The following is a 14,423-nucleotide window of genomic DNA, read 5'->3' as shown; positions in this document are numbered from 1 at the left end:
CCACGTCCGCGCGTCGCCCGCTCCCATTGCCTTGTTGCGGCTGTCTAATCTCTTGCAGGCCAAGGCGCTACGCCCTGCCCTACAGCCATCGGAACGAAGTTTTTCGTATTGGTTTGCGCCCATTCCATAGGCTTTTAAAGGCGCAAACTATTTACCCTTAGACATTCTTATGGAGCTTGGACACTTTGTTTGTTTGGAACATTATCTCTCAAGAGGATCCCTTTGCCGATCTGCCCCTGTCGATGACTGAATATTCTTCGCCCACTCCACATGGTCTTGATGGATTGGGGGTCTTTCCCTCAGACTAAAGCTTAGTCAACCAGACGCTTTCAGGGTCTTGATGCTCGCTAGTACAGTACTCTGTACAGTACCTGGAGAGCCCCTGGAACATATCATCTATCCAAGTATGTCTAATCCGGCCTGCCGGATATGTCAGGTGTACTCCGTGTACACGTACCGGACACAGCCCCAAAGATCACCGACTTAAGTGCGCTGATCAGAGACTTGGGGGCTATTTCCCGAGTCTGTCTCATCAAAGTTAGAAACAGCCAATCCAGTAGTTCTCACCGGGGCTCTGCCTCACCTATAGCACGCGCCCTAGTGTATACTTAGACGGGCCGAGCAGTGATAGATCATGTCGGCATATAGCCGCCTTCATTATGCCCTTGGATGTCAGAAATGCACGTGTCATACAAGTAGATGTCTTGTTTTTCTCCGGAACCGGTAATGTGTCATTGCATGGTTGCTTTAGATCAGAAGTATAAAGAAAGCATAGTCACCCATTCAATCCTTGAGATCAGAAAACTCCTCCCTAATTCAATGCATACCTCAATTACCAGAGGTGACCTGAATTGGAAGTATTTGGCCAGACTGTTTGCTGCCATTGCCACCAAATTTACGATAGTTTTATATTTTCTGCTGTACAATAATATTTAACCAAAGCGATCTGCACCGATATGGTATATAGTCAATCCAATGAAGGCGGGATATATTGATAAGCTCTGTTCCAACATATTCAAAGCTCATGCCTACGAAAAACCCTCTATATTCAATGCCAATAACGTACTGATGTCCTCAACACCATATCACGTGAGCTACGGTGGCTCACACGGCCAGAGATGCAGAGTTGCCCCAATGGGGAAAGAACAGTTCCGCACATTGGACTTTGATATCAGTTGACTCGGGGAATTCAGTGAACCGTGCTTTTCTGTTTCTGAATAACCCCCATTCGACACTACCAGGTGTAATTGCCATACTCAGTTTTAATACCTCCCGAAACCCCGATCTTCCCCGCCATGGTTGCGCAATCGCTGGCTTCGCTGCTGCAACGAGCATCGATTGACGACCACGAGGAAGTCCTCCAGTCGTGCAATGCAGTCCTCGCCAAGTCCAAGTTAGACCTGCAAGCGCAACACATGAAGGTTGTTGCTCTATTAAAACTCGATCGTTACGACGAGGCTCTCCGCACATTCGAGGCAGGAGGTGATGCGCTGAAGAAGAGCGCTGGGTTGGAATACGCTTATGCATCATACAAGTGTGGAAAGCTTGAGCAGGCTACGGAAGCTGTGACTCGTACGGCTTCTGGCCGTGGTGCTGATCATTTGGAGGCACAAGTGGTACGGTGTCCTATTCAGTGCTACTAGAGCACCAATGCTAATATACCTTTACAACGATAGCGCTACCGTGCTGAAGAATTCCGACGTACTGCTGAGCTTTACGAACAACTCATGCAAAATACGACATCCCACAGCCATGAGATCAACGACTTGAACATCAATTCGTGGGCCACCGATGCGCAACTACAGTGGAAAGGAGAGCCGGAATTCGTGCGCCATGATCGTCTGTCGAGGGAGGATTTGGAATCGTTCGAAACAACCTACAACGCAGCTTGCTTGAACATTGCGAAGGGAGCATTCAAGCAAGGCGAAGTATTGCTCAACCGTGCCCAAAGTCAGACCCCGCCATTATCTCTACAAGACGGAGCTCGAACTGACACTGCTAGTAGATATCTGCCGAACATCGGAGGACCTTTCACCTGAGGATAAGGCTGCAGAGCTGCTGCCAATTGCTGTGCAGTACCTGTATGTTTTGATCCGACTTGGTAAGCTGGAAGAGGCCGAGGCAGTTCTCAAAGATATCTCCGTGGAAGAGTAAGTGGAAACATACTGGCGTACATCGGGCAGAAACTTACATCTAAATTATTAGCATCCCCGAGTTATCAACCAAGAAAATCGCCCGGAACAACATTGTCCTCGCCCGCCAGACCGTCGCAAACCCCTTCATCCTCTACAAGGCCCTCCACGAGACCCCAGATGCCACCGACAACGACCGGTTATTCGATTTCCAGGATCGTGATCTAGTCGGCAACGCCCATGCCACTGATCTCCTTGTCCAGAAATACGATGGAATCATCCGGTCTACATCCAAGGCACTGTCCAAGCGCCCGTCGCCCTCAACCGATGCCACCACCAACCTTCTCTCCGTCTACAACGCCGCAGCTCACGCCCAAGGCCAGACGGGATCCAAGGCTATAAACCAGATCCTTCCCCTGCTCGAGAGACGTCCCACAGACCTCGGCCTCCTCCTGACAGTAGTCCAGCTCTACGTCAACGGCGGCAACACCACCTCCGCCATCCAAGCAATGGAGCGCACCCTCCGCAGCCTAGAAGAGTCAATCTCCGAAGCCGACCAAAACGCCCGCTTCAACCCAGGCTTCCTCAGCGTCCTGGTCTCCCTGTACCAGCTCGAAGGCCGCAAGGTCCAAATCCGCACAACCCTAGCCCAAGCCGCCACCTACTGGCGCACAAAGCCCGAGCCCCCAGCGTCCCTCCTCCGCGCCGCAGCCGCCTCCCTCCTCCACTCGGAAGACCGCGCCGACCTCTCCACAGCAGGCGACATTTTCCAAGAACTGCACAAGCAAAACCCGAACGACCGCTTCGCAATTGCCGGCTACGTCGCCTCCCAAGCAACCCTGGACTACTCTCAAATCGAATCCCAACTCAACGCCCTGCCCCAAGTCTCCGACCTAATCGCCGATATCGACATTTCCGCCCTGGAATCCGCCGGCGTCTCCCCCTCCGCCTCATCAGCCGCAGCAGCCGCCGCCGCTATCGCAGGTGCCCGCAAACGCACCGCTGGAGCCGACGACCGCGCCCACAAGCGCGTCCGCAAGTCCCGCCTGCCCAAGGACTTTGATCCTGCTAAGAAGGCTGACCCTGAGCGCTGGCTGCCTGTACGTGATCGCTCCTCTTACCGGCCTAAGGGTAAGAAGGGTAAGCAGCGTGCTGCGGCTTTGACGCAGGGTGGCGTTGTTGATGAGAAGGCCAATGAGGCTGCTAGTCAGCAGCAGAAGGCTGCCGCTGGTGGTGGTTCCAATGCGAAGAAGAATAAGAAGAAGGGGAAGAGGTGATTTAGTTCGTTTTGTATGAGATGATTCTACTGCATTGTTAGCTTGGAATGTGTATAGCTTGTGATGTATGGATCTACGTTACGTATCTTGTATCTTGGGCTCAGCAAGACTTTTGGCTGCTGAAAACTTGCCTGTTCGGCATGTTAGATAACATAAATCACTACCTAGCCAACCCCTACTTTTCATTTAGGTCCATGAACACCGTCACACAAGTGGAGTGGAGATTAAATGTAGACTAGTCTTTTAGGACCTATTAAAAAAACAATAGCTAGGAAACACAACTCGCCAGAAGCATGAGTATGAATGCAATTTCCCTTTCGATATCCAGCCCTAACGCCCATGAAACACCTCAAACCAGAGCTCAACCAAGCGGAGTACGAATAGTACCACACTGCCGATTATAATGCTCGAAGATCATAAGCAGCAACCGCAAATCCATAAAAGCATCCTCAGTAGTAGTCTTCGCAACCGAGTCCCCACCAATCAAATAAGAATGCAACGCCATGAATTGACGCTCGTATGCCTCTTCGCAGGAACAGACCGTCTCAGTGCGCTTGATGCGTGGACGAAGATTCTCATCCTCAGTCTGTTGGCGGTTTTCTTTGCCGTTGATACTGCCATTTCCATGACCATTGCCCACTCCCACCTCTTGCAGAGATCCAGCCTCTTCAACAACAACACGCACAAAAGTCCCACTACTAGTCTTCTCACCGGGTCGAGGGAAATCATACTCTACACTGATGGTCTTGTCAGCACCATAAACCGTCAAATGGGCATCACAGCGCGGAACGGCGTCAATGCCTGCTTCATAGACGAGCGTGAACGGATGACCATCGGAGGAATTCGTGTAATGGAAGATGGCAGAGTAGAACGGGCCTGTGATGGCGACGTTGGAGACTGCATCTGGGAAGCCCAGTGACTCGCGCATCAGGGAGAGGTCGTGGCAGCCCAGCATACCTAGGTGGCGACAGAACCCGATTCGGTCGGGTGTGAGGTCTTCGCCGAAGACGTCTTCTAGTATCTTGGCGAATTTCTCCGGGCTGTTGAGCTGTTTCACGGTTGTCGCGGCGCTGACCCCGTTGATGCCGCTTGGTGTTGAAGCTGAGGTTGCGATATTCATTGGACCGGCGATGTTGCGGCAGCGCGCGTATTGTATGCGGCCTAGATTGGACAGTTCTTTTTTGAAGACTTCCGTGAAGCAAGGCGCGTATCGACGCGCACATCCAACGAAGACTTTCGGTCCGTTTGGGTTGTTGGTGTTGCTGTTGTTGTTAATGTTGCTACTAGATCGAGCAGCTTGGCCTTTTTTGGTTGCGTCGCGGATGCGGCGCAGACTTGGGATGCTCATTGCGAGTGGGGCTTCGACCATTACGTCTTTGCCGGATTCTAGGGCTGTTACGGTGTGTTGTTCGTGATATTCCACTGGGAGGAGGTTTAGGACTACGTCCACGTCTTTATGGAGTAGGACATCTTCGACGGCGGTTGTACTGTGGGTTATGCCGAAGCGTGTTTGGCATTGCTTGACGATCTCTTCGCTGGGATCGTATATTATTGTGAGGGTGTAGTGGGTTTTGAGAGAACGTAGGACCGGGAGGTAGGTGGCTTGGATGGCGTTCGTCGCGCCTAGGATGCCTAGGCGGAGGACGGTATTGGTCATCTCGACAAGAGCCGAGAGGTTCGAAGTTGAGATCTGATGATGGTGAAGGGTGATCGATGATTGCTTTTGCTTTGTCTCTTTTGTGTCTGAGTGTGGCGAATGACCAGGTTGGTGTAGCAAGCTATGTTGTAGCAAGCTTAGGAATTATGGTAATCAAAAGGAAGCTGAATCCTGTTGAAAGCTGAATTTTAGGCAAGCCCGATGGCTAGTATCGTTCCAAGGAAGATTGAAGTGAGGTCAAACTGAGAAAGGAGGAAGTTGTGATGTATCAAGGGGAGCATGCCCTGTGACATCACCTACCATGGTCCAGGGTAGAATCCAGTGGTTCAGCTGAGTTGTACCCCGGATTCAAGATATCAAGATCTGGGATACTTGGTATAGTTAGTTGCATATCGATCATAGCTATTTGTCCATCCTGTATAGTTCGGGGGTGGTTAATAGGGGGTAGTATGTAGATTTGTCTGATGCAAGGGGTACTTTGTATCCATGTACCAGGCAACAGTGACAGGGATGTAGTAGATACTTCGTATACGCTAGGCATCTGAACTATATGAGGCTATGTAAGATGTAGATGTATGCAAGAACGTCAACCCACACCTTCTGGAAGCATCGCGGGTGGGGTTGTGGGCCTTTCAGGCACCGAGTAATCAGTCTTGGTCGAGCTTACTGTATGTCAAGGACACTCCGTTAAATCAAAAACATATTTTAACAATGATATACACATATGACTATAGATAACGCCGAAGCAAACAAGTCCTCTATGTGACTTTAAATGCGGTACCTAAAGATACGTCTTCACCGGGTGGAATCACGCGGGCGGCCAAGTACCCAGAGGTACCACACGTATACAGCTCAGCCTCAAATAAGAGGGGCACTTATCCGACCTCAACGTCATTAACCTGGACCACCTGAGCAGGCGCTGACTTCTTTTTCTTTTCAACTCCTCTTCCCCAACAATCATGGGTGTAAGTCTCCGAAACGAACACTGAACTGACAGCTCAATCTGACCCATCACTTTAGTTTGCACAGAAAATCGCTGCGAGTCAGAAGAATCAAATGCCAGGCACATACGGCGGAGCACCTCCTTCGGGATACACAGGAGGACCTCCTTCAGCGCTGCAGCCTGGACACGTAAGTATCTCCCGACGTCATGGAAAAATAGCTGACCCCACGCAGAGTCAACAATATCAGGCATATCCAGGCTCCCCTCCCCCTCAGGGCTCGGTAAGCAAGTTTTCCTAGTATTTTGTGTTTATTTTTTTCCTTTCTTCAACCTCTACATCCTCGGATTCAACCTCAAATCCACCATGTCGGGATATAACCAAGGATATGCTCCATACGGCTCACACCAACAATACCAGTCTGCAAATCCTTCCTCCCCAGCTCCTGGATCCTACTCGAGGCCTCCTCCGCAGCCCACCGCTCCCTACCCCGCACAATCTCAGGGCTACGGGCGCCCGCCTCCACCTCCACCGCAAGGCCAGCCCTATGCCTCCTCCGGCTCGCCTTACCCGGGACAGCCCTATGGACAACCTGGACAATCTGGACAACCATACCCTGGACAACAACCACCCGGGCCACCCCAGTATCCTGGACAGCAACCATACCCTGGACAACAGCCCTCTTATGTATAGTCGAACCCCAGTGCCCTATTGCTACATATTTTGTTTGATGTCGTCTTGCAATCGTCGTTTGAATGTTACACCTGTTACAGGATCATACTGACTAAAATAGAACCAAGCACCACCATATCCCACACAGGGACCTCCCCAGGGAGCTCCGTACCCCGGAGGCCAAACGCGCCCGGGATCCTCGCCTGCACCACCAAGCGGACCCCCCGGCCAGTATGGTGCTCCCGGCGGTCCTTCGTCCTCAGCCCCACCGGCTACGCAGCAGCAGGCTGCAGCATACAGACAGCTATTGATCAGCTGCATTCAAGAGAAGAATCTTCAGAGCTTCTACCCCCGGAGCGACTGGATCGACTTGTCCAGTCGCTTGCCGCTGAGGCACCGGGCAAGCTTGCTCGATTGATCCACGAATGGGCCGTGCCCATGGAGGTTGCTACTGATGTCATGAAGCTCGCGTTGTTCGATGTCGTCCTTTACGTGGACGATAGTGGCTCCATTGAATTCGAAGAGAAGGGTCTCCGGAAGGATCAGTTGAGACAGATCCTGGGCATTGTCGCTACTGCGGCATCGACCTTCGACCAGGATGGTATCTCCATCCGCTTCATGAATTCCGCAGAGCAGGGCGATGGAATCCGCGATGCGGAGGATGTCAACCGCTTGGTGTCTCGCGTCCGCTTCTCTGGGCTCACTCCTCTGGGCACCAACTTGAAGAGCAAGGTCGTTGACCCCATGGTCGTGGGACCGGCCCGCGCCAACCGGCTTGAGAAGCCTGTGCTTGTCATCACCATCACTGACGGACAGCCCGCCGGTGAACCTCACGGTGCTGTGGGCGATGTCATTCGTCACGCTGTCGAGGAGACATCGCGCACCCGTTACGGTCCCGGTGCCGTGTCCTTCCAGTTCTCGCAGGTGGGCACGGATTCGCGGGCTCGTGATTTCCTGTCTTCCCTCGATGAAGACCCTCACATTGGCCACTTGATCGACTGCACCTCCAGTAAGTTCCACTTAGTGTCCACGGTGGACCCAGCTAACGTGACGTTCTAGACTTCGAGGTCGAGCAGGATGAGATGTCTCGTGCTAATCCACCAATCCACTTGACCCGTGAACTTTGGGTATGTCTTTCTATCTTACGGTCGATCGAAGCGCTATAACTAACTGTTACTTAGTGTGCCAAGCTGATGCTCGGTGCTATTGATTCCTCCTACGACACCAAGGACGAGCAAGAACACGAACGTCGTGGACCCCCACCTGCACCCGCAGGGCAATACGGAGGATACAACCAGCCTCCTCCCCAAAGCCATGGCCCGCCTGCTTCGTACAACCCACCGCCAGGTGCCCCTCCAGGTTACAACCCGCAATCTGGATACCCACAGGCGCCCCAGCAAGCGCCCCAGCAACCCCCTTACCAAGCATCCCGCGGTGCCTATGGACAGCAACAGCCGTACGGATATGCACCACAGCAGGGATCTGGATATCCGCCTTATGGCCAACCGCCACGCTATTAGTGGCACATGACGTCATAGTGCTTTTCTTTTGCCATGCGGCTGTGAGGGATCGGCGATGATATTCGATGATATTCAATGAATGGTTTTCTCCACGACTGGAGTTTGTAATCTCAACTCAATATGAAATTTTATTTGAACCAAACTCTTCAACAAAATGGATGTTAATCTTCCAGAACTGGGATCGGCCCCGCCAAGACCCTTATAGTGAAGAGCGGTCTCGGAGGAAGGGCCACGCGTTCGGGGTATTCCCAAGACAGAGAGGCCTGAGCACTGGCTTCGTGTATGTGCGGTTGTATCTGCGTCAGGTGTAAGATGTTTAACGTTGGTACAAGGTTGCCACATAAAGTCAGTTTTCGACTTTGACGCACTCAGGGTGGAATGTGAGGTAGCCAATAGCGGCCGCAACCGACTGTACAACTGGATTCAGCCTATGTTCGCCCATGGATGCAGAACAATTAGCCACTTGGAGCCCTGGAGAACCGGCTATTCTTAAACCGTTGCGTGGTCTGGGGGCTGTGCCTGGCGTATGTCAGGGCCATCGGTTGCATCCATTGAGCGTTGCCTGAACTTTCTCTCTCCACCGTACCAGAAATGCCTTTTATGGGGGTTTGTTTTAGATTTTATTAGATTTCAAGAAACTCGCCTCAAACTCCAATTTTCTTGCATCTCTGCCTATCAAATCCTATACTTGCTCCATGACACTCTTCCAGAAAGGAGCCACTAGACCGTTTTGGGTATACTACCGGATCCGTGTTGCCCCCAAGTCTCTTGGTCTTCGACTCTACGCACTCTCTGTCTCTTCTGCACACTTGAACACTCATTGATTACACCCATTATTCTTCCTTGCGTCAGAGCATCTCTCGTTTGAGCTCGATCCTCGCAATAGAAATCCCTCGTTTGCTTTGCGACAGGGGAAACACGCCATACCCTGCAAAGAGAAGAATGAGTGACAGCGTGATTGGACTCAGTTCGACCGATTACACCAGCCCCAATTATATCTAAGCAAGAGACGTCGAGAAAGGACTCAATCAGACCAGAAAACGAAAAATTCAAGTGATCGTCGGGGCCTGTCCCGCGCAGGCAGTGCGAGGAATTCCAGCTTTTCGTCATGTCCCACCACGACGAGCCCGCCGACAACGAGGGCTTCCGACCGGAGCAGAACACCCAGACCAACGACGTCCTCCGCCGCCCTTCCCTCGTTTCGTCGCGAACACTCTCCGACTCTGGACGCCGCATCTCCTCACAACATGTCCGGTTCTCAACAGACCTCGACCGCCCCTCGGCCGAGGAACAAAGACAGACAAACTGGGACCGCCGTCCTCATTCCCGTGGCTTGACTATTGATACGGCGCTGGCGCCTCCGTCTGTTCCACCCGCTGGTCGCTCGCCTACATCGCCGCTTTCGCCTAATACCCAAACCCAAACCGCAAACGCGAATGCGACCCTTTCCCCGATATCCCCGTCAAGTCCTGAGTCCGCTGGACGGTCTCGTTCGCGAAACCGTGGCTATTCGCTACGTCGCACCATCTTTAACAAGACTATTCACTCGAATACGGAGCAGGATGATCTTGCCCTGGCTGAGCTGGGCGAGGCCAAGGAGCCTGCTGCGGAGGTGGCTCCAATTCCGGCTGCGACTGTTGAACGGGCTAGCTCCGATGAGAAGAATGCGTTGAGTTTCGCGCCGACGGCGACGCTGGATTCGCAGCATAAGGAGGAGGTTTCAACATATGTCTCTTCTGAGCCTTCTGAGAAGGCTTTCAAGGGTCAGTTTTCTATGCCTATGGCACACCAAAAATGGATTGGGAGAAAGGCTGCTGTTGAGCTGCGCATTCAGGAAATTTTGACTTCTGTTCAGAAGTTCATTCTGCGTATCAAGGATATCCCACCTACGAGGGATGGCCGTCATCTTGATTTGAATCCTTCTGAGGTTGATACCATGATCGATGAGCGCACCAACAAGCCTTACATTAGCAATTCGATTCGCTCGAGTCGGTACAGCCTGTGGAGTTTCTTCCCTCGTCAGCTGTTCGCTCAGTTTACCAAGGTGGCCAATTTCTACTTCTTGGTTGTTGCTATTTTGCAGATGATTCCCGGTCTGAGTACGACTGGAACGTACACCACCATCGTTCCGCTTTTGATCTTCGTTGGTATCTCGATGGGTAAGGAGGGTTTTGATGATTGGCGCCGGTATCGTCTCGACAAGGAAGAGAATAACCGAGACGCTTTCGTGCTCCGTCCGGGTCATGGTACGATCGCGGATGGTGCTTCCATTACCAGCAATGCTCAGCATTGGGCATTGATCAAGTGGAAGGATATCCGTGTTGGCGATGTTATCAAGCTTGAGCGGGATCAGCCGATCCCTGCTGATATTGCTCTCCTTCATGCCAGTGGACCTAATGGCGTGGCCTACATCGAGACTATGGCTCTTGATGGAGAGACCAATTTGAAGAATAAGCAGCCTTGCCAGCCTGTTTCAAAGCTGTGCTCGACGGTCGAGGATATCACCAACAACTCGCTACACTTCGTTGTTGAGGACCCCAACTTGGATCTCTACAAATTTGATGGGCATGTCACCGTCAATGCTCAAGAGAAGCTACCCTTGACCAACAACGAGATCGTATATCGTGGCAGTATCATTCGGAATACTGACCGCGCCCTTGGTATGGTCATTTACACCGGTGAAGAGTGCAAGATCCGCATGAATGCCAACAAGAACCCGCGTATCAAGAAGCCTTCACTCCAGGATAAGGTCAACCGTGTTGTCATGTTGATTGTAGTCCTGGTTGTTATTCTGGCTGTCATTTGCACAGTGGCCTACAAATACTGGTCGCAAAACGTGGAAAGCAAATCCTGGTACCTCACCAACGCCAGTGTCGAGTACGGCCCTATCTTCACCTCGTTCCTGATCATGTTCAACACCATGATTCCCATCTCGCTGTACGTCAGTATGGAAATCGTGAAGGTTGCGCAGATGCTGCTTTTGAATGATATCGACATGTACGACCCCGAAACCAACACACCCCTCGAAGCCCGCACTTCCACTATCAACGAAGAGCTCGGTCAAGTCAGCTACATCTTCTCCGACAAGACTGGTACCCTGACAAACAACTCGATGCGCTTCCGTAAGATGAGTGTGGCCGGAACCGCCTGGCTGCACGACGCCGATCTTCAAGAGGAAGCTGCCCGCGAAGGAGACCACACCAAGTTGATCCACAAGAAGCGAAGCGCCAAGGGAAAGAAGGCGATGGGCCGCAAGTCCAACGTCTCGGAAATGCAGATGGGTCCCCGCCCATCGAACGTCTCTGGTGCGCTTGATGCGATCCGCCAGCCTGGTCGTTCCGCCGTTGCCCACCGTACCGAGGAGATGATTGACTATATACAACGCAAACCATACACGATCTTTGCCCGCAAGGCCAAGCTTTTCATCCTGTCCATGGCCCTGTGTCACACTTGCATTCCTGAGGAAGATGAGCATGGTGTTACCACTTTCCAGGCTTCCTCGCCGGACGAGCTAGCCCTTGTCCTCGCCGCACAGGAAATGGGATATCTCGTGATGGACCGCCAGTCGAACAGCTTGACTATTCGCACGCAACCCAATGGCCCGGATGAAGCTACCAGCGACGAAGTCTACGAGATCATGGACGTGATCGAGTTCTCAAGCGCGCGCAAGCGCATGTCCGTCGTCGTCCGCATGCCCGATCGCCGTATCTGCCTGTTCTGCAAAGGCGCTGATACCACGCTGATGCGTCTACTGAAGCAAGCTGAGCTTGCACAGGAGAAAGCGAACGAGATTGAGCGACGCGCGAGTAGGCGCAAGGCCGCTGAGGCGACGCAGGTTATTCGACGCAACAGCGAACATCATAGTCGGAAGAACAGTGGAGTCCGCAGCAGCATGACCCGGCCTAGTTTCACGCGTCGACGCTCTTCTATCACTGGTCAGAATGGTTCGACTCTTCGGGCTAGTATTGATGTCTGGCTCCGGGATCGGGAGACTGATGGTGGAATTCTGAATAAGGAGGTTGATAGTGAGTACTACAGTCCTCGGCCTTCGGCGCAGTTAAGTCGACACTCTGCTGCGATCTCTGATTCTGGGAGCTCTACCAATGGCGAGGATGAAGGGGATCTTGTTGAGGAGGCACTTGTTGTTAACGAGACTGCTATTTTCGAGCGCTGTTTCCAGCATTTGAACGACTTTGCCACTGATGGTCTACGGACTCTTCTGTATGGCCATCGGTTCTTGGATGAAACTACCTACAACACCTGGAAGACTGCATACAATGAGGCGTGCACTAGCATTGTCGACCGGCAGGAAAAGATTGAGCAGGTCGGCGAGCAGATCGAGCAGCAGCTCGAACTTACTGGCGCCACTGCCATCGAGGATAAGCTCCAGAAGGGTGTCCCCGAGGCCATTGATAAGCTTCGACGAGCCAACATCAAGATGTGGATGTTGACCGGTGACAAGCGCGAGACTGCTATTAACGTTGGCCACTCGTGTCGTCTTGTTAAGGAGTACTCCACCCTCACCATCTTGGATCAAGAGATTGGCGATGTTGAACAGAGCATCATCCATCTTATTGGGGAGATTACACGTGGCCGTGTGGCTCACTCCGTTGTTGTGGTTGACGGCCAGACGCTGTCATCCATCGAGGCAGATGAGCCTGTTCGCGAGCGATTCTTCCAGTTGGCTGTCAAGGCTGACTCTGTCATCTGCTGCCGAGCCAGCCCCAAGCAGAAGGCCTTCCTGGTGAAATCAATCCGTAAGCATCTCAACGACTCGATCACCCTTGCTATCGGTGATGGCGCCAATGATATTGCTATGATCCAAGAAGCACATGTTGGTATTGGAATCACTGGCAAGGAAGGATTGCAGGCAGCTCGTATTTCGGATTACTCGATTGCACAGTTTCGCTTCCTCCTCAAGCTGCTTCTGGTTCACGGTCGCTGGAACTACATGCGTGCCTGCAAGTACACGCTTGGCACCTTCTGGAAGGAAATGTTGTTCTACCTCACCCAGGCGTTTTACCAGCGCTGGAACGGCTACACCGGCACGAGTTTGTATGAGCCGTGGAGTCTGAGTATGTTCAATACTCTGTTCACCTCCTTGGCAGTCATCTTCCTTGGCATCTTCACCAAAGACCTATCGGCATCAACCTTGCTCGCCGTGCCCGAACTCTACACCAAGGGCCAAAAGCACGGCGGGTTCAATATCTGGCTCTACCTCGGCTGGTCATTCATGGCAACCTGCGAAGCAGTCATCATTTTCTTCACAATGTACGGCCTCTTCGGCATGGCAAGCGTCAACCCAAGCGACAACGACACCTTCACACTCGGCCTCCTGACCTTCTCCGCCTGCATCGTGGTAATAAACCTAAAACTGCAAGCTCTGGAAGTCCACAACAAAACGTACCTCTCCCTAATTGTGATCATAATCTCCGTCGGCGGCTGGTTCCTCTGGGACATAATCCTCGACCAACAATACACAATGTCCTCTGGCAAAGGCGTCTACTACGTACCCCACAACTTCCTCCAACACGCCGGCCACAACCTCCTCTTCTGGACCGTCCTCCTCCTCACAGTGACAGCAGTCGTCCTCTTCGAATTCACCGTCAGCACCCTGCGCGCCCTCTTCTTCCCAACAGACGTCGACCTCTTCCAAGAATACGAACAAGACCTCGACATCCGCAAGCGTTTCGAAGAAGCTGCTGCCTCAGAACTCCAGCAGGGCTGGAATCGCGGAACGAAGAAATCTAGCTTCGAGATTGCGCGTGAGGATGCAGAGTCTGAGGCCCTTGAGCGGGAGCGTGAACGTCAGGTTGCCGAGTTGCTTGCTAGACCGCGTGTTATGCCGGATTCGAAGCCTGCTACCCAGGAGTTCGAGTTGGATGGGTACACCAGTGCTAGTGGCTCTGCTAGTCATAATGGCAGTGTGCCTAGTCGCACGGCTCCGATTACTGAAGAGGTTGGGACTCAGGGTGTTCCTGAGCGAGGTCATGGACCTGACACTGCTTCTCCTGGTGATGGCACTGGTCGTCGTCGCTCTGTCGAAATCCAGGAGCTTTTCAGTAAAGGCTTTGGTACTGTCCGGAAGGGCCAACTCAAGTGATTGTGGTTGGAATTGTCCTTGCTTCGATTTGTACATGTATACCCGTGTGGCTGTTTTTTTCCCTCCTTGCTTTTGCTTTTTGCTTCGAAAATATTCATTCCCTCATAGCGTTTGCGTTGTT

The 14,423-nt window shown here is 52.4% G+C and overlaps 4 protein-coding genes across 4 annotated transcripts; 3 read left to right on the top strand and 1 right to left on the bottom strand.

Annotated features, from left to right (window-relative positions):
• Positions 1–1,295: 1,295 nt before the first annotated feature.
• Positions 1,296–3,409, top strand: N7446_006804 (signal recognition particle subunit SRP72; the record flags this gene model as incomplete). The annotated part of the gene is made up of 4 exons (XM_058515551.1): positions 1,296–1,616; positions 1,677–1,950; positions 2,006–2,150; positions 2,206–3,409. The coding sequence occupies 4 exons, from the start codon at positions 1,296–1,298 to the stop codon at positions 3,407–3,409; spliced, it is 1,944 nt and encodes a 647-aa protein (XP_058372729.1).
• A 361-nt stretch (positions 3,410–3,770) lies between these two features.
• N7446_006803 (Gfo/Idh/MocA family protein) lies at positions 3,771–5,066 on the bottom strand (the record flags this gene model as incomplete). Its single annotated transcript, XM_058515550.1, has 1 exon — positions 3,771–5,066. One exon carries the CDS (start codon positions 5,064–5,066, stop codon positions 3,771–3,773), a length of 1,296 nt encoding a protein of 431 aa, XP_058372728.1.
• A 908-nt stretch (positions 5,067–5,974) lies between these two features.
• On the top strand, positions 5,975–8,414 carry rfeF (uncharacterized protein). The gene is made up of 7 exons (XM_058515549.1): positions 5,975–6,031; positions 6,087–6,197; positions 6,243–6,290; positions 6,393–6,694; positions 6,808–7,688; positions 7,739–7,806; positions 7,861–8,414. The coding sequence occupies exons 1-7, from the start codon at positions 6,026–6,028 to the stop codon at positions 8,197–8,199; spliced, it is 1,755 nt and encodes a 584-aa protein (XP_058372727.1). The 5' UTR covers positions 5,975–6,025; the 3' UTR covers positions 8,200–8,414.
• Positions 8,415–9,307: 893 nt separating this feature from the next.
• Positions 9,308–14,302, top strand: N7446_006801 (aminophospholipid-translocating P4-type ATPase DNF3; the record flags this gene model as incomplete). Its single annotated transcript, XM_058515548.1, has 1 exon — positions 9,308–14,302. The coding sequence occupies one exon, from the start codon at positions 9,308–9,310 to the stop codon at positions 14,300–14,302; it is 4,995 nt and encodes a 1,664-aa protein (XP_058372726.1).
• Between the last annotated feature and the right edge of the window lie 121 nt (positions 14,303–14,423).

The sequence above is a fragment of the Penicillium canescens genome, assembly GCF_028828765.1.
Source record: "Penicillium canescens strain IBT 15451 chromosome Unknown utg000004l_segment0_segment0, whole genome shotgun sequence".
NCBI lineage: Eukaryota > Fungi > Ascomycota > Eurotiomycetes > Eurotiales > Aspergillaceae > Penicillium > Penicillium canescens.
Note: the sequence above shows the minus strand (reverse complement) of the source record. Positions and strands in the feature narration are given on the sequence as shown.

Excerpts from the sequence above, each read along its gene's own strand:
- rfeF (XM_058515549.1), top strand. Across the intron at positions 6,291-6,392 it reads CCCCTCCCCCTCAGGGCTCG|GATATGCTCCATACGGCTCA; the intron begins GTAAGCAAGTTT and ends GATATAACCAAG. Across the intron at positions 7,807-7,860 it reads ACTTGACCCGTGAACTTTGG|TGTGCCAAGCTGATGCTCGG; the intron begins GTATGTCTTTCT and ends ACTGTTACTTAG.